The sequence below is a fragment of the Macrobrachium nipponense genome, chromosome 24, assembly GCF_015104395.2.
Source record: "Macrobrachium nipponense isolate FS-2020 chromosome 24, ASM1510439v2, whole genome shotgun sequence".
Lineage (NCBI taxonomy): Eukaryota > Metazoa > Arthropoda > Malacostraca > Decapoda > Palaemonidae > Macrobrachium > Macrobrachium nipponense.
In genome coordinates, this window is record NC_061091.1 from 31,892,213 (window position 1) to 31,910,516 (window position 18,304).

At 41.9% G+C, this 18,304-nt stretch overlaps 1 protein-coding gene across 3 annotated transcripts in view; it reads right to left on the bottom strand.

Moving 5' to 3' along the window:
* The window catches only part of LOC135205554 (uncharacterized), an 81,297-nt gene that overhangs the window by 21,931 nt on the left and 41,062 nt on the right, over positions 1-18,304 (bottom strand). For all 3 annotated transcript variants that reach the window (XM_064236315.1, XM_064236314.1, XM_064236316.1), the window contains exons 4-6: positions 17,923-18,024; positions 17,649-17,775; positions 4,278-4,465 (exon numbers count right to left, since the gene is read on the bottom strand). In XM_064236315.1, the coding sequence (XP_064092385.1) occupies positions 4,326-4,465; positions 17,649-17,775; positions 17,923-18,024 (369 nt within the window). In that variant the 3' untranslated portion in view covers positions 4,278-4,325. The remainder of the gene's footprint in view (positions 1-4,277; positions 4,466-17,648; positions 17,776-17,922; positions 18,025-18,304) is intronic.

An 18,304-nucleotide genomic window follows, 5' to 3' on the forward strand; every position in this document is an offset into this window, starting at 1 on the left:
TTTGACAGAGCACCACAAACTGCAAGAATTGCTGTGAATGTCCTTAGTTCTATGCAAGTAGTATTTTAAAGATCTAACTGGACACAACGATCTTTCCACATCATTAGATCCCAGAACTTCTGTCAAGCTCTTAATAGAGAAGGAATGAGGCCATGGGTTAGAGGGGGACTCATTCTTTACCAAAAACCCAAGGTGAATATGAGCAAATAGCATTCCCTTTAGAAAAGCCTACCCATTTATCCAAGGCATGTACTTCACTGATCCTCTTTGTCGTTGCCAAAGATATCAGAAAATGGGTTTTTCTAGTCAAATCTCTTAAGGAGATAGAATGCATAGGCTCAAAGTGAGGACCTGACAACCACAGCAAAACTATGTCGAAATTCCAAGGCACTGCAGGCGAATCTTTACTCTTAAAGTTGTCCAAAGACTTAATAAGATCCGAGTTGTTCAGATTGGAGGACAAGTCCAATCTTCTATGAAGAAAGACTGAACCCAACATGGCTCTATAGCCCTTAATTCTGCTATTTGGGTCACAGAGGTCTGAGAAGAGGAGCATTGGTGTTTCACCACTCTTAAGATCCTCCACTTATTTTGATATCTTTCTAAAGAGTTTCTTGACAGTTTGAAGACTGTCAGGGCCAGAGATGACTGTCCTTGGTGGAACCTCTGGAAGTGTGGTTGTCTGAGTAGCTGCCTCTTTTGAGGAAGCAGCCTTGGGAAATCCGCTAGGTGGTTGATGACATCTGGAAACCATTCCTTCAACAGTCAGAAAGGTGCTATCAGAATTAGAGAGACATTCTGATGTGATAAAAACTTGTTTAACACGTGTCTTATTAAATTGAATGGGGGGGGGAAGGCATACAGATCTTTGTTTGACCAGTCCAGGAGAAAAGTGTCTACTGACCAGGCTTGGGGATCTGGTACTGGCGAACAATACAGAGGAAGATGATGGTTCCATGATGTGGCAAATAGGTTCATCATTGGTTTTCCCCAAAGCTTCCACAGATCTAAGCAAATCATTGGATCCAAGGTCCATTCCGTCGAGAGGACTAGTCCCCAACGGCTTAGCTCATCTGCTAAAACATTGGACAAACCTGGTAATTATTCTAGTGTCATTCTGGTCTGCCCAGAAGAGAAGATCTCTTGCTGCCTTGTACAGGGAGAAAGACCGAGTCCCTCCTTGCTTTGTTATGTAAAAGAGTGCTGTCGTGTGACAAATATTCTTGTTCTTTACCACTTCAGAGGGACCATATCCCCGACGCCTCGCTTTTCTCTAAAAGAGTGCCCCATCCTAGGTCTGATGCATCTGAGAAGTTCAGGTCAGGGCTCAATGGAAAAAGAGACTCTCCTTGCAAGTATCTCTCCTTTTAGTTCCACCAGAGAAGATCCTCCTTTATCTCTCTCGTCACTGGAAACACATGTGAGTCTGTAAGAACCTTCCTGTTCCAGCTCGCTTTAAAAAAGAACTGAGATGTAGTCTACCCAGTTGTATGATTTGTTCCATTCACGATAGAAAACAAGGAGGTTCATCCAAGTGTTGGCTGAGCATTCTTCTAAACAAAGAATTTCCTATACCCTCTTTAGGGAAGATTATTCTTTTCAGTGTCGGAAAAATTTTAAAAAATCCCGTGATACTATTACCATCCACAAATATTGGCTCCTCTGAGGGGGGATCAATTGGGACTTCTGGTGGTTTACTAGAATTCCAAATTCTTGTACAAATAAGAGAGTCTTCCTGAGGTCCTCTGTGCATTGACACTGAATGTGCTCTGAAAAGTCAATCATCCAAATACAGGGAGATTATTATCTCCTGCAGGTGTAGCCACTTTGCAATGGGAGCCATCGTAAGACCGAAGCAGAGCCCAAAATTGATAAGTCTTTCCTTGAACACAAACCTGAGGTACTTCCTTGAACTGGGATGAATAGGGATATGGAAATATGCATCCTGTAGGTCTAATGTTGTCATCCAATCTCATGGGCAAATGGACAACAGGATTAACTGGTTTGTTTTCATCCTGAATTTTGTTTTCAAGATGAAGACATTGAGAGTGCTGACATCTATGATGGGCCTCCAGCCCCTTAAGACTTGGGGACCATGAACAGATGGTTGTAAAAACCTGGAGAATGAAGGTCCTGCACTGGCATAGGTCTATTGCCCCCTTTATTAAAAGAGATAACAACTGCAAGCGCCAAAAACCTCTCTTGACTTGTGAATAAGCAGTCAAGAAGACTGGTGTGTTGACTAAGGGAGACATTTTCACAAAGGGGATGATATAACCTCTTTTCAGAACCTTCACTATCCAGGCTTCTGCTTCCTTTTTCTACCAAACTTCCCAAAATGAAAGAAGTCTGGCTCCGACTTAGGCACAAAGGACGGTCTCCTTACTTGCGAGAGGAACCTATAGAGACAAAATGAGTACGTACTTCCTCTGAAACAGAAGGATCTCGGCTCTCAAGGGAAGAGACTGCTTCTTACTTACAGCAGGAGTCTCCCTTGGTTTCTTGGTGGACTGAGCAACAAGATCCTGAGTGCTTTTCTTCTGCAATTCAGAAGCTAGGTCGAGGACTGTCGATTGGGAGAGAGTTTTATTTTTTATCCAAGGGTTAAAATGTTATCTTTGAGTCCCCCTAAATCCCTTAGATATGTATGAGCACCAGAGCTCCCTCTTCTTTAGTGTGCCTAGTGTATAAAGGGAAGCTAGCTCATAGGAGCCTTCTGTGATTCCCATGTCAATACAAGATAACACTCCTAACCAGTCCGATGAAAAGTTCTCTGGCAAGACCGAGCAAGATCTAATTATGCGAGCCAAGGAACCCACTGCCAATCAAATAAGTTCATGACTCTTAGCTATATAATTATTGGGCAAGTCTCATAATTAAAATCCTTTTTTAAAACATATCCATAGCTTGTGTAAATAAGTGGGAATGGTTGGCACAATCTATGAGACACTACATTGTTCTTGGTTCCTAGTACCTGGTACGAGTGGTTTTACCAGTGTCCCCACCATAGCGGAAAACTCCTATTATGGATGGGGTGGACTGAATTATTCTCTTGCTGAGTACATCTACAATACATTTTTAAAATTCCAACAATGAAATGTACAGAAATTATTTACAGTAACCATCATGTTATATTTCATGTATCAAATATTTAATAACAATTCATAAATAGCTAGTATTACAACAAAAATGTTATGACATTTCTGTGAACTTTTCATCAAGAAAATTAAGTTCCCCCTTCTTAAAATAGCAATGATTTTTACTTTAGGCTGCCTTTCCATACCAGTGTATTACATTGTCTAGATTACAGTTCATTTCCAGAGAAATTCTTTTCCCCATCCTAACCACGCGCTTTTCATTAGGATGGGCTGCTCTTACTTTCTTCATTCTTGCTAATCTTTTTAAAGAAATTATTTTTTGAGGAATAAGAGTTGAGAGTAACTCTGATGCATTGTACTGTCTCATATATTACTATTACAGCTCTAGACTCCTTCTTTGAAATATTGTGGTAGTGCAATATGTGAACTAAGGAGTTAAGTGATGTGATAAATTCTAACTCCAATTGCCAAAAAGATATAATCTACCCACTAATGGTTACCCAACTGGAGGATTGTCTCCAAGCAAGAGACAGGTCAGTCAACACTAAGTCAGTTTTCAGAATAAGAACAAATATTTCTTCTCAGTGGAAAAACTGGGTTGGTATAAAATGTTGGAGGTGCTAGTGACAAGACAAAATTAACTTCACTAGAGTTACTTTAGGAATGCAGTATCTAAAATTAACACTGTTACCTTAGAATCCTAACTTCATTGAGCAGCTAATCAATTTCACATCTGAACATTATCAAAGGCCTAAGGTCGAGATAGAGATTATTTCTAATTCTGTAAATGCACCTTAATGTCAATAACTATAAACATAACAAGTTGGAAGGAAAAGGCAACATTGTGAAAATCATGATGTGTATGAAGGAGAATATTCAGAGAAAACAACAGAAAAATATCCTTCCTTCTGCAGAGCAAGTCATCATGATTTAAAAAATTCTTCATTGATGATACCAAGGCCTTGCACATACTGGACAGAGAGTTCACACCATCAGCAAAACTACAGCTTAATCAAAATGTTAAATGTCTTAGATATTAAGCATAATACTATATTTTCTAAATAAAGCCATCATACGATGTAAATAATTCAATACTGGGACCAAAATAATTCTAGCTACCATACTCTGATCAAATATCCATCCCAAGGTTATATCAGGAACTTAATAAAAATACTGTACCTAAATATTTACTGGTTCTGAGCACAGTGCCTAAATTTTAGACTAGACCTAAGATTTTCCTTTCTTATATCGCTGCCTTGCTTGGGCTTTGGTGTATCGTGGATGATGCCGTGGCTCGTCGGCTGTAGTGCTTTCAGCTATGTTTTCACCACCAACCCCATCCACTCCATTCCTCATTACACCATCTCCTGAAATGGTCAACAACCCAGAATTAATTATGGCATAATGGTCACACTGACCATTATTGCTTTTAACCTCTAAATAGAGTTTGGTTCAAGTAGGTAGTAAATTGCTTACCAGTACGTGAGTAAATTGCATAATAAAATGACATTTGAAATTTTCACTGATATTTGTGAATATGACGTACAGTTCATCATGGTACGTACTCATTCTTAACTTAGTTCACACTTGTTATAAAATAAATCTACTTGTATAATAATGAATGTAACAAATCTAACAATGTTTGACATATCTAACTTGAATTGATATTTATTATTAATTTAATTTGGCCATTTTTCACAAGAAAATTAGCCAAGATATTTGATAAAATTTTGTAAAATGTTAGATATAGCATTTCCTGTACATTAAATTTTGGAGCCATAATGTTTAGTAAGTGTTGCAGAGCATACACTACATACATCTACAGAATCATATCAAGCAGCCATCAAAACTCCCTGCATTATAAGAATGAGTTAATACTCCAAGAAATAATACTCCTTTGTAAAATAACCACAACAATTCTACTCATACACAAGGAGTACTACACTTTCTTTGTTACAGACACCTAACTGTATACAGTATTGGTAAGAGCCATTTCTGCTGGTTTCCAGGGTAGTGTTAAACATACTAGTTCTCTGGTGTTGACATCCTGGTAACTCTCACGCAAAACCAAAGCTCTACATCTTTTAGGATCTCTGTAAATTTTTATAACAGTTCCAACTCCATTTTTCTTAAATAATTATGTATTTTCTTTTGTATTTTAATGAGTTTTGAATGACTATGAGTTGTTTTTGAGTTATTCTACACCCCTACTACATCCAACAAAAACAACTCATCTCCCATGTCTTAATATTATAATTATTCAAAACACATTAAAACACAAACACATAATTACTTAAGAAAAACTGAGTTGGAAATGTTGTCAAAATAAACCAACTGGTAACAAAGGACACAATTCCGAACCTAGCAGATCAGCACTATTAAAATCTGCTTTCAGTAAGGGGTGGTGGAACGGCGCTTTGCACCTTATCTGCATTTTTAAAGATTCTTGGCAATCTCTTATATACTGGCAAGCAGTAATATTGTACTGCGTGCACTATCCACAGGGGTTGCAGGAGGTTAGAAACCACGAGTTTTCAACCTGAGGTACGCACGGGTCTGTCAAGGTGTATGCTCTCCCCCTGGCAATCGAATGAATGTTTGATGCCAATCTTCAATGTGCTTTAACAAAAACTACTCCTCGGTCAATTAGGATTGTTATTAATGAAAACAATTTCAGCCATTTCATTAACCCTTACACGCCAAGCCACTATTTCCCAAAGTGTCTCTCGTATGCCAGCGGCGTTCGGGAGTTATGCCGAAGCCCAAAAAAAGTTTTTTTTTCAAAAAATCACAGCACGCTTAGTTTTCAAGATTAAGAGTTCATTTTTGGCTCCTTTTTTTTGTCATTGCCTGAAGTTTAGTATGCAACCATCAGAAATGAAAAAAATATCATTATCATATATAAATATTGGAATATATGACAGCGCAAAAAAAAAATTCATATATAATTGTATACAAATCGCGCTGTGAGCAAAACGGTTAAAGCTAATGATTTAATTATTTTTCATTGTATTGTGAACTAAATTGCAATGATTTTGGTATATATCAAATTGTAAAACGATCAAAGCAACACAGAGAAAATATTATCACAAAATGATGCCTGAATTCGTAACACGAAAACGTAAAAAAAAAATTTTTTTTTTTTAAATTCACCATAAATTGAAATTTTGTGCTAGAGACTTCCCGTTTGTTGAAAAATGAAGGTAACTGATTGAATATTACTAGACAGTAAGAGTTTTAGCTTACAATTGCATTTTACGACCATTTTGGTTGAGTTAAACTTGACCGAATGGCAAATTTTTTCTATTTATCATGATTTATATGCAAATAATTCAAAACTGATAAAAGCTACAATCATGAGTTATTTTTTGTTGTATTCTACATAAAATTGCACACATTTTCATGTATAAAACTCTGTGTAACGGCTAATATAAAACGGTGCAAAAATTACGACAGTGACAAAAGAATTTCTGAGATGCGTCGCTGATGCTTTTTAGTGCGAGAAGAAAGAAATTCGCACATGCGCGCCTGGGTAACGCTTGTAAACAAAACAACAGCTTGATCCGTGAACTCCCAGCATCCCTCAAGGCGCGTGATTTAAAATTTTTTGCAAACTAGGCCTATAACTATTTTTCCGCAAATATTTAAAAACTTTTTGTAGTCGATGTATCGTACATCAATTAAGCACCCAACAGACAATTTTAGTCAACGTATAATACGTCCAGTCTGCGTTTAAGGGTTAGGTGGGGTGGGGTCCTCCAACTACCCCTCATCACTTTCGGATGTACAGCCTTCACCTAGGCTGGCTCGATGTTGCGACCTTCTATGGGCCCGTGAGCGCGCACGTGCTCGGGCACGGCTTCGCACTCCCAACCCCCCCACTGGCCCATCTCCCTCGCTTTCACCCTCGCTCTCTGTTTCGTCCCTAACAACAAAACTCGGCGACTCCTCCTCCTCCTCAGACTCTCCCCCATATGCACTAAAACCATTAAATTCCAGCTCACTTTCAGGCTGTGACTCCCGTACGGACATTGGGGGCACATATCCGTCAAAACTTACATCAGGCGTGACGTCCTCGTCACTGGATGACCAACTGCCATCAAAATGAGGGCTTGCGAGCTGCTCTCTATCGAGCTTCAACAAGTACTCGTCAATGTCCTTTTGTCGGAGGCCTCCCAAATGTCTACGAATGCCCCTCAGGACACCCCGATGCTTCCTAGGGGTCATAAAAGGCACACGATGTGGTCCTTGGACACTTTCGGCCACATGAGGCCGCACAACACGGCATTATAAAGTTGGTCCCTCTCCAGCATCCAAGTCCAAAACTTGCCTCACACGATTCCTACCGACAGGCAATATGCGCCTTTCACGCTCCTGACGACGTTGGGACATCTCTGTGAACGTCCTGTTACGTCACAAATACTTTAATACTCGCAAAAAGTTCTGCAAAACACGAATGCGGCAAGAGATCGCTCTCCGACGACGCGTCGCTGATGCTTGCTGGTGAGAAGAATGCAATTCGCACATGCACGCCTGGGTAACGCCTGTAAACAAAACAACAGCTTGATCCGTGAACTCCCAGCATCCCTCAAGGCGCGTGATTCAAAATTTTTCGCAAACTAGGCCTATAACTATTTTTCCGCGAATATTCAAACAAACTTTTTGTAGTCAACGTATCATATGTCAATTAAGCACCCGACAGACAATTTTAGTCTACATATAATACATCCAATAGGCGTTTAAGGGTTAACTACCTTTGCAGCCCTTCCTTCAGGGGGCCATGCTTGAGTTCCCTAGGTGTACAGTACTGTTCAAAGCTTTGCAAGAGCAAAGAGATCTCCCATGGGGAAGAAAGATCCATCCACTTCTTTCAGATGAAGAACTAGCCCTAAAGCATCACTATACTCCTTAACAGCTGACTTAGAAAAGAGCTTTTCCTCAAGTAGTAAAAAGAGGAAGTCATCTACTTGGTTCTGACTGGAGAGAAACCCCATTAATGACACCATTAATGGGGTTTCTCTTGATACACTTCCCTTGATACACAGCTGTTGGTGATTTCCTGAGATACCCAGACAGCTCTGACGTTCCCCTGCGAGAAACCGACTGTGAATAGGGACTTGACAGACTGATAAAATCTTTCACCATGAGGCTGGCTAAGAAGATTGTGGCATGGAGGAATCTCCCTTGGAGCTTCTGTCAGCAGAGCCAGGAGGTTGAGGTACCACTCAGCATGTGCCCACAAGGGAGCCACCAATGTCATCCTGAGGTTCCAGGAGGTCATTATGCTGTTGATCACCTGATGACTCAGACAAAAGGGAGGAAAGGTGTAAACATCCTAGTTGTCCCACAGATGTTGAAGGGCGTCCTCTGCCATTACCCAGTGTCCAGAACTACTGAGAAGAATACTTCCAGTTTCCTGTTGAAATGGGTGGCGAACAGATCCATCATCAGCATTCCCCAAAGGAGTAACAGCCTTTCTGCCACCTCCTATTGCAATGACCACTCTGTTCCCAAGACTTGATTCTGACAACTCAATTTTCCTGTTACTATGTTCCTTTTGCCTGGAATGTACCTGGCTGACATAGCCACTGAGTGGTTTATTGACCACTGATGTAACTGGATTGTCAATTTGTGAAGATGGTTAGAGACTAGCACCCCATTTGTTTACAGAAACCACCACCATGGTGTTGTCAGACATCACAACTAAGGAATGTCCTGCTACCTGATCCTGGAACTCCTGAAGGGCTAAAAAGGCTGCTTTTAGTTCCAGGACATCGATGTGAAGACTTTTTTCCTCCTGAATTCCAAATTCTTGAAGTCAGATCTTCCACACGAGCCCCCCACCCTTCAGTCAAGATCTCCAAGAAGAGAAGAATCTCTGGAAGAGGAGCATGAAGGGGCATCCGTATTGTCAGGTTCCTATTGTCCAGCCACCATGCCAAATCAAACAACCAGGCAATGATGTCACCCACACTGACACAATGACCCACTATCCATTCATATGGAACGCTGGGTACTCCAGGTACTAAGTAACCACAGGCTCCCCAAAACTTGACACCCTATGTCAAGGAGAAGAGACAGAAGAGAGAAAGAATCTCTCCTATGCTTCTTCCCCTAATACCATGCCAGGCACTGCTAATGGTTTAAGGGTACTGCAATTTTCAAACACTGTTTCAACTTTTTTAAATAATGAGACATGAAGATCGATTTGCACCTCCAAAAGGTCGCCTGAAGAATGGAAGAGAGGGATAAATTATGCTTGAGGGCAAGAGAGGTAGCAACTGCTCAAACTTCATGCTTTTTAACTTTTAAAGTAGGTAAGGTGTCTTCCTGAATCAGAGAATGTGCCTCAGAGATCAGGTTCCTTAAGATGAATGACATGGCGTTCTTTGAAAGAGGGTGCAAAGGATTCTTGATAGAATACCAAAGGTTTCTACAACCTCCTCTGATTTTCATGGTAGGTCGTACATAATACCTTGAAGCTCTGACAGGGCAAAGAACCCTTTTCTCCTCCTTCAGGCCCAGGATTTCCATTAAACCCTTAATATGTAAGGATTCCCACTCTTGCCTAGGAATCCCAGGCTGAAAGAGCCCACCACATCCCCAAGGGAGAAGCCTACCCTCCTGTCCATAGTTTGTAGTTCACTTACACGCTTAGCCATAGCCACACCTACAAAAAAAAATGTCTTCCACGTAAGGTTCCTGAGAAGTGAAACAGAGGGGTTCAAAAGGAGGGCCTGTAAGCCACTCTAGCACATCTAGGTTCCACAGACTAGATCAGATTTCCTCCGCTTTGAAGTGTCAAACGATCTGATGAGGTCATTAAGATTGACAGGTTTCCTGACAGTCTGAACCCTGTCAGAGCGAGAGTGGACAACCTTTGGTGGTATCTCTTGAAGTGAGGTTGTTTGAGTAGCCACTGCCTTTAGGGAAACCACCTCGGGAAGTCTACCAGAAGACGTAGAAGGTCCAGGAACCATTCCTTTATGGGCCAGAACAGAGCTACGAAGGTCATCGAGACATGGTGTGACACGAACTTGTTCAGCACTTCCCTCACCATGTTGAAGGGTGGGAAAGCATACAGATTCAGGAGTGACTAGTCTTGGAGCCCTAGGCTGGAGTGCAGACAAGAGGAAGACGATTGTTTCTTGAGGTGGTAAACAGGTCAAAAGTGAATCTTCCCAACAATCGCCAAAGATCAACTCAGTGGGAAAGACCTGCTTCCAACAGCTCAATTTGTCTTCAAGGACGTTTAATTTCCCTTGAATAAACCAAGAGACCAACATCATGATTTTGGTGTGCCCAAAGAAGATCTTTTGCTGCCTGGCAGAGGAAAAAGGAATGAGTGTCCCCATTTCCTGATATACAAAAATGCGGTGGTGTTGTTCACCTGGACTACCACTATCTTGTTGCAAGTTAAGGTCGAGAAATGCTGAAGGCCTAGATGAATGGCCTTCTGCTCACTGACATTAATATGAAGATTGATTTCTTCAGGAGACCATACCCTTTAAACTTCCTGATGCCCAGGGAGGGCTCCCCAGACTCGATCTGAGGTGTCTGAGTGGAAGTCTAGGCTGGGGCTCAGAGGACGAAGAGACTTTCCCTGCGAAAGTCTTCCTCTGAACAGTCACCACTGGAGGTCTAATTTTATCTCCTGAGTGGTGGGAAATGTGACAGAGTCCAGTTGAGTTTTCCTGACCCAGTTGGCTCTGAGATAGAATTGGAGGACTAGCGTATATAATTTGCCCAAACTGACGAAGGTCTCGCTGGATGACAAAGTCCCTAGAAGGCTCATCCATTGATGGGCCGAACACGACACAAGCCAAAGGAAACTGCATATCGTCTGGAGGCAGTTTGTGAATCTCTTGGGGGGATGTAAAAACCTGAAAAGTCTGCGAGCTGAGAACCATCCCCAAATAGAGATTCTTTTGTGTTGGGGCTAACTGGGACTTCTAAAGATTTAAAAGAACTCCTAGTTTCTGCATCAGGTGAAGAATTAGCTGTAGGTCCTTTGTGCACTTCTCCTTCAAACAGGACTCGGGTAAGTACTTGAGGTACCATGTGACATGGAGAGGCCGAAGCAGAGAGACTGAAAGTGAAAGACTTTGCCATGAAAGACAAACCTGCAATACTTTTTGGAGTCCAGATGGATGGAGATATGGAAGTATGCATCTTGCATATCCAGTGTGATCATCCAATCGCCTAGGTGGATGGATGCCGTGACTGACTGGTTTGTCTCCATTTTGAACTTAGTCTTCCTTACAAAGTAATTGTAGGCACTTATGTCCTGGACTGGTCTCCAGCACCCCGTTTTGGGGACTACAAACAGACTATTGTAAAAGCCCTGTATGTGTATGTCCTTGAATTCTTCAATGGCTCTCATCAGAAGGGGAGAGGATACTTCCTTCGAATGGGCCAAATGTTTCTCTGAACCTCTTGAGTAGGCTGGCAAGATGATGGGAGAGGTGACCAAAGGAGGGTCTCCAAGAATGGAATGCAGTAGCCCTCCTTTAAAATCTTGATGATCCATTGGTCTGCCCCATATGATCCTACTTCTCCAAAAAATCACAATTTTTAAAAGTAACTCGTATTTTTCATAACTATACAAACCTGAGGTCCTTTACATTAGGAATTGCTTATGGTAAAGCTGGAATATGGCCATTAAAACTCTTAAACAATGTGGTTGGGCAGTAACTACCATCCGATAGGCAGGGAGACTCGCCTGCCCAAGTGTAAACATTCCACTTTGCCTTTTGGCCCAGGTTTCAGTGAGGGGTGGCATGAGGTGGGTCTAAAATGTAAAGGAAGACTCACTGGTTGGAGAGAAGAATTTGAGGGAGTCTCCTGAACTGGCTGGAGTTCTGCACACCTGGGCTACTCATCCTGCCTTTGACAAATTGAGCACAGTATAAGAACTGCAAGATCAAGTATCACACTTCTGGACCTTTTCGAATGAGTGAGGAATCATAACTTATGAGAAAAAAGGCTGGGAAGAATATAAAAAGTCAGAAGCAATAAGGCAAAGATCCCAGACAGGTTTGCCTTACTGCCAATCTCCTATGATTCTAACAATAAAAACAGAAAGGACGCTTGATGTGGAGACTTGCTATATCAGATGCCAGTCCAGCAAGTGTAGGTTTGAGTCCTATTCTCAACCCAAAGGAAGAGAAGTAGAAGAATGAGGAAGTCCTACACCAACTAGCGAAGACGGCTCCAATCCCTGGAATTACAGAAGACCGAAAGAAGTATCCAGCTATTTCAGTTGCTACTTGGTAAGAAAGCCTATGCTTGCAAGAAATGCTGAAAAGTCTTTTAGCCTTGAAAAGAGAGGGATTGTACTGCCTTTGTACTGCCTGAGGAATTGCTCCTATGTCACTGACACCAAAAAATGGTTTTGGGAGGAACTCCTCTCACGCCTTGGAAGCGAAGCTGGCAGGTCTGGCGACAGGCTAAGACTTCCGTTATCTATTTCAATTCGGGGTGAATAATGTTTGTTGAACACCTTATGAACAGAAAAAACACACAAAGAAAACAAACTATTGAGTTGTCAGAAAAAGTCATTCTGAGTCATCACAGTGGCCTTTGGTCATGCGATGGAGCCTTGTACCAGGCGGTAAACTGAAAGATGATAATGAGTCTTTCGAGACATCTCTGGCTGATGATTCTCACAAGGACATTTGCAGAGCACGAGACAAGATGCCTAAGTGAGGGTCAAATGCAACTCACAAGCCTTGGGTTCCCTGCGATGGCAAGACAAAGAGGTTCCTTAGTAGTAGTTAAAACTTGACTGAGGAGAAACAATACTAAGACGAACAATCTCTCCTTGAGGAAAGCAGCACCCTGCCCACTTCATTCGGAAATGTGTCAGGCTAATAGAGCTATCGAGTGCAGTAAAAAATACACTCAGAGTACCTGCATTTTAACAAAAAGAGGAATGAAATGAAACGCTCTTGTTTAGTGATAAATGCCATGAGTGTCTCAAAATCAAATCCCAAAACTCTTAAGGGCCTGAAAGGTTGCCTTGAATTTCAAATTGTTAATGAGAACGTACTACTTATTGTCTCGGTCACACATTTTAAGACAACCGTCCTACATGTATGCACCTATTACTTGGTTGGTGCAACTGGTAACAGACATGTCACAAAGAGAATACTATACAAGTATATTCAAAAGGTTCCCTTGATCAAGCATCAGCATAGTTCCTTTCTCATCATTCGAGAAAGGAAAAGCTTAAAGGCTGTTAGCAGACTTCCTTCATTCTCTAATGAAGAGAGCGAAGAAGCTAAGCTGAAGGGGGACTTCTATGGCAGCAACAGGACACCAAAGAAGACTAGCTCTTAACCGAACTGGCTGTTCCCAAAACAGGAACACAGGAGAGGTGGAATTTCAATGGAAGACGACTGAGGCCCAGAATGGAACAGATACTTCCTGAATGATATCTGCTTACCAGACCTCGGATATGTTGCTGTTAAGTTCAGAGACTCAAAAAGCAACCCTTCATCAAGGTATCAGCAAAGACAAATGCCCATTATGAGTGTTATCTTTTCTTCTACCCTCTTCCCAGAAGATACAGAAGAAGGCTGAGTGTTTCCTTGGTTGTCCTTTGAAGCCTGAGACTCCTTAAGGGACTGAAGAAGGGCTGGCCTGACCATAAGGTAGAGTTAAATGGTTAAGAAGACCCAAAGGTCTTGACCAATACCCGAAGGACAAGGCTGTTGCCCTGTCACAACCCTTGACTACCGCAGTATCTGTCAATTCTCTGAAAAGAGAGAGGCATAATTGAGTAAAGGACTGTTCCTCTGGGTCAAGACGACTCGGGACTTATGAATCTAGAGATCCAAATTAGGAGGACGTCTTCTTCTTAGCACCAGAGCCCTCAGGTTGCTGTCTGGTGTTGGGAAGAAGAACCACCCCAAATTGAGACAGTCTATGTCTGGTGTTGGGTAGAAGAGCCACCCCAAATTGAGACAGTCTATATAAGACAGAATTCCTTCAGGAATGATCGCATTCAAGGAAGTTCAGCCTTACAGAAAGTGAAGGATCACAGATCCTGTCAGGAGACTGCTGGAAAGACACGATTGTGATTGTCCTCCAGTTTAGCCGTTTCTTGTTGTGAGAAGAACGCTGTTCACTGCAAGGAAAACAGCAAGAGACACAAGTCCAGATGAAGCAGAGACAGAACCATCTGCAGTGGGCCCAAGGCCCCTCCAAGGTAAAGAAAAATTGCTCCTGTTGCAGCAGCAGAGGGGAAGAAGCTTATTGGAGTCTTGAAACTCTGAATGAACTCCTTGTCTGGAGAAAAGGTATGCATGTAGTCGTGAATGCCCTCACAAGCAAAGAATGGGGCCCCCCTACGAAAACCCTTGTCTCTCCTAGAAGAGCAAGGGGCTTGATCAGTGAGGGTATTCACAGGGGGAAGCTGCAGTCCTATTCCCGAGATCAGTGTGTTGAGGAATCACCACAAAGATCTCTGCCAAATGAAAATTGAGGGTATTCATATCCCAAGGAAAAACCCTTGAGTTTTTCTAGGGCATGAAGCTCCCGACTTTCTTTCCTTGAAGGGAGATCTGACGACCCAAAGATACTTTCCTCGACTACTTGAGTGTACGTATGACGAAACAATCTGAGGATCGATCTCAAGATACTAACCCTTGTAGCCAAATTCTGAAAACTAGACAAACTATTCAGAATTCTCTCTGTCTGCCTTGTACCTCTTGGAACAACCAAAAGGGTAAAGAAAACAGGTCAGGTGAAAGGGCATTCCTACCTGTCCTGCTAGAAGACCCATGAGGGGTAGATTGTGGGCAATCACCAACTTGTGATAACTACAGCATGGGGAAGGAGGGTGCTTATGTCATGGTAAAGCACCAACCTGAGGAGAGCAGAAAGTTCACTTAGACAGAGCCAAGCACTCGATCTGGCTGATCCAAGCAGGTGGAGCCGAATCGATTGAGCTGAGCAGATCACATCAACGCAACTATGGGCATACTCGTCTGCTAAGAACAATCGCTTTTCTCCCATATGCATTAGTCTCCTTCAAGGCCAAAGTCCCTCAGGAAGATAGTTCAAAGAGGGATTCTATGTCTGCTATCCTATTTGCTTGGACCCTAAGGTCCAAGACAGGGATGGTACCTGACCAAGTAATTAAAAAAGTGCTGGTAGGCAATGTCAAAACTGCTAAGTGTCTTGGCACTTCTCTCATTCTGTCCCTAAACCAAACAGGAGAGCGAACTGGCCTGTACTGATTGAGAAATGCCCAAGATTCCATAAAATCAAGGGCAGCCGATAATACACCAGCTGAGTGCTCACATTTACAAAAAATCTGAGTGCTCAGTGAGCTTCCTGAATCTCATAAAAATGATTATTGAGAGCAGTCTTCTATTGATATCCGAGTGCTCGTGATTCCACAGAATCTGAGCACAAAAAACTCTAAGGAATTCAAGCGCTCAGTGAGACTTCCGAATCTCATTAGAATAATCACCGGAGGTGATCTCTCTCTTGTATTCCAAGTGTTTATGATTCCAAAGAATCTGAGTGTTCAACAAGCACTCGGCAAGACTTCCGAATTTCGTCAATATGATCATCGGAAGTGGTGCAGACTTCTAAGAATTGGATTAAGAGAAGACTTGAAAGATTGCGCACTCAAGGGCCCTAAGATGCAAGACCCCATAGGAGAATGGGGTGGGAAGGGCTAACGAGAGAATCACTGCCTCCTTGGAGAGAGGCCATCCCTTAGAAGTTCTGCAGAATTTTTAAAGGGAACCTCCATAGAACTTTCAAAGGGAACCTCCTCCCTGCCTAGACAGGTAACGAAGAGAAGGTACCGGGCACCTGGTCGATACTGCCAGAAGCTCAGAAGCTGTTGCTTGGCACATGGGAACAGGTGCTGACTGCAAGGGAGCAGTTGCTGGGTGCATGATGCATGAGAGCAGGCAATGGGCTCTCGGGGAGTGGGTGTTGGGCACTCAAGACAAGATGGGAGCTCGGGTGACAGTTAATTAGTGTTGTGCTTTGGGTGCCTAGCATCCAAAATAGGGTGCTTGGGAGAGAACGTAACTGGTGAATCCCATGGATGCATGGGCAATTGCACCGACACGAAGACTGAGGGATCCACGACATAGCTGCAAGAAGGCTGAGGGTTGTCAGAAGCCTCCCTGTACTGCTTGATAGGCAACACCGTGTCATCCATGTGTCTCTTCAGTGGCCAAGACGGATCAAGGAAGAGTTTGCGGTGCCCGTGGTCGCAATCTGAGTGTTACTAGGAGTTGAAGGAATTAGTAAGGTAAAGGTCTGACTTAGGCTTAAGGTAATAATCTAGGCTAACAGAAGCCCTACTTTTGGCTCAAGTGGCCGCCTTTCTCTTCGTATTCCTTTCAAGCCTACTAAGGTGAGATTCAAGAACCTTCCACTTACTTTCACCACAAGTATTCTCCTTAGAACATACTTGCCCTCTACAATTAGTGCACATGGTATGTGCATCATAGCAAAGTTTAGTTAGCCTTCCCTTATGCCCTTCGCTACAATAGTGAAGGCTGGAAGCACTGGAATCACATATAACTATCAAAAAACTAATTTAACTGATGGACACCAAAACAGCAGCTTGAGCTACAAGAAAGCTAATTACTTCACCGACTTTCGGTAAATATGAAATCACTGGTGAAACAGGCAGAACTGCAGTAATTGACATGTTGTCGATTGCGCAGCACAAAACAGAATGAAGCCGAAGGCTATTTGTAGCTCCCATGCTTCCCCTGCAGTGGCAGGGCCAGTCACCCATGCCCTGCAACTGGCACATTACCACAAATATTTTAATTTAGGAATGCCAGTGCAAGCATAAAGCTAAGTACGTAATTATTTGGTTTAGTAAGTTACATATATAAAACTAAAGATATTATACGAGGTCTTTAGAATTTCAAAATAAATGGAGTGACAGGCTTTAACTGCCCAAAAAGCATAAGCATAGCTGCCAATAATTCCCCTTTTTATTGTACTATACCCAAAGCATTTCAGTCTCTTAACACAGTACTTATAGTATACTTCCCCTCTGCTGACATCTCTCTCGGTGACCTCACTTAGAGCATGATTATCATGATGCACTCTAGTCATACCTCTTCAAAATATCCTTCATTTTTTTTGTCCTCTGACTTATCTCTCAGTGACCTCGCTTATAGTATGATCATCATGATGGACTCTAGTAAACCCCTTCAAAATAGCCTAAAATTTTCCAATCTTCTGACATCTCTCAGTGACCTCACTAATAGTATGATTATCATGATGCACTCTAGCCACACTTTTTCAAAATAACCTCCTCAGTTTTCATTGTACATCTCCCCATTTCTACTGCAGATGGAAATATAGTCATTTCTTCCTTTTTCTACCTTACCAGAAAGCTACATAAAGCAGCTTCCCGTGGCCTCCTATTTTACACTCCTCCGTAGCTTCCTTCATTGCTATAATAAATAATAAAGGTCTTCAGGCTGATCTCTGATGGATATCAACATACCATAAAAAAAAGATAAAAATTGGTTTAAAAACGATAAAGAAAAATACCTGCTAAATCAATAGGTGGCTCTAATAACGCTGATCGTTGATTCTGTATGTACAATCTATAACAATAGCCTAAACCTAGGCCAAACAGTGAGAAGATAACTGTGATGATTGACTGAAGAACTGGATGCTGTAAAGTAAGCAGTGTTCATTAGTATCATTATAGTATGTAGTCAGAAATAATCCATAATACAAAACCCAGTGATAATCAAATTACCCATATGTACCATCATTAACATAACTATGCTTTAAAACTTTTAATAATCACTTAACTTACACTAAGAACAGATTGCTTGGCAAGGACTGCATCCCCCACAACTATCAACACACCAAGAATAAGGCCAATTCCTGCACCAACCCATGGTGTCTGTTGGTCAACCTGGAAAAAAATGTTAGGTATATGTTAAAAAGATGTACAGCATATAGTACAGGGATATGCAAAAAATCACCATCAAAATTGACATCTGATTAGTCGATTTGCTGGGTCAGATATGAAATCATCAAAATTTACATCCACTTTGTCAACTTGCTAGGTCAAAAATTTTACATCTGATTTGTTGATTTGCTGGGTCAGATATTAAATGAGTTCCTATTTTTGTTTACTTTAGTCTTCTTTGCCATTCTGCCATGATTTTCTGGGTGCTCTTACCAATCTCTAC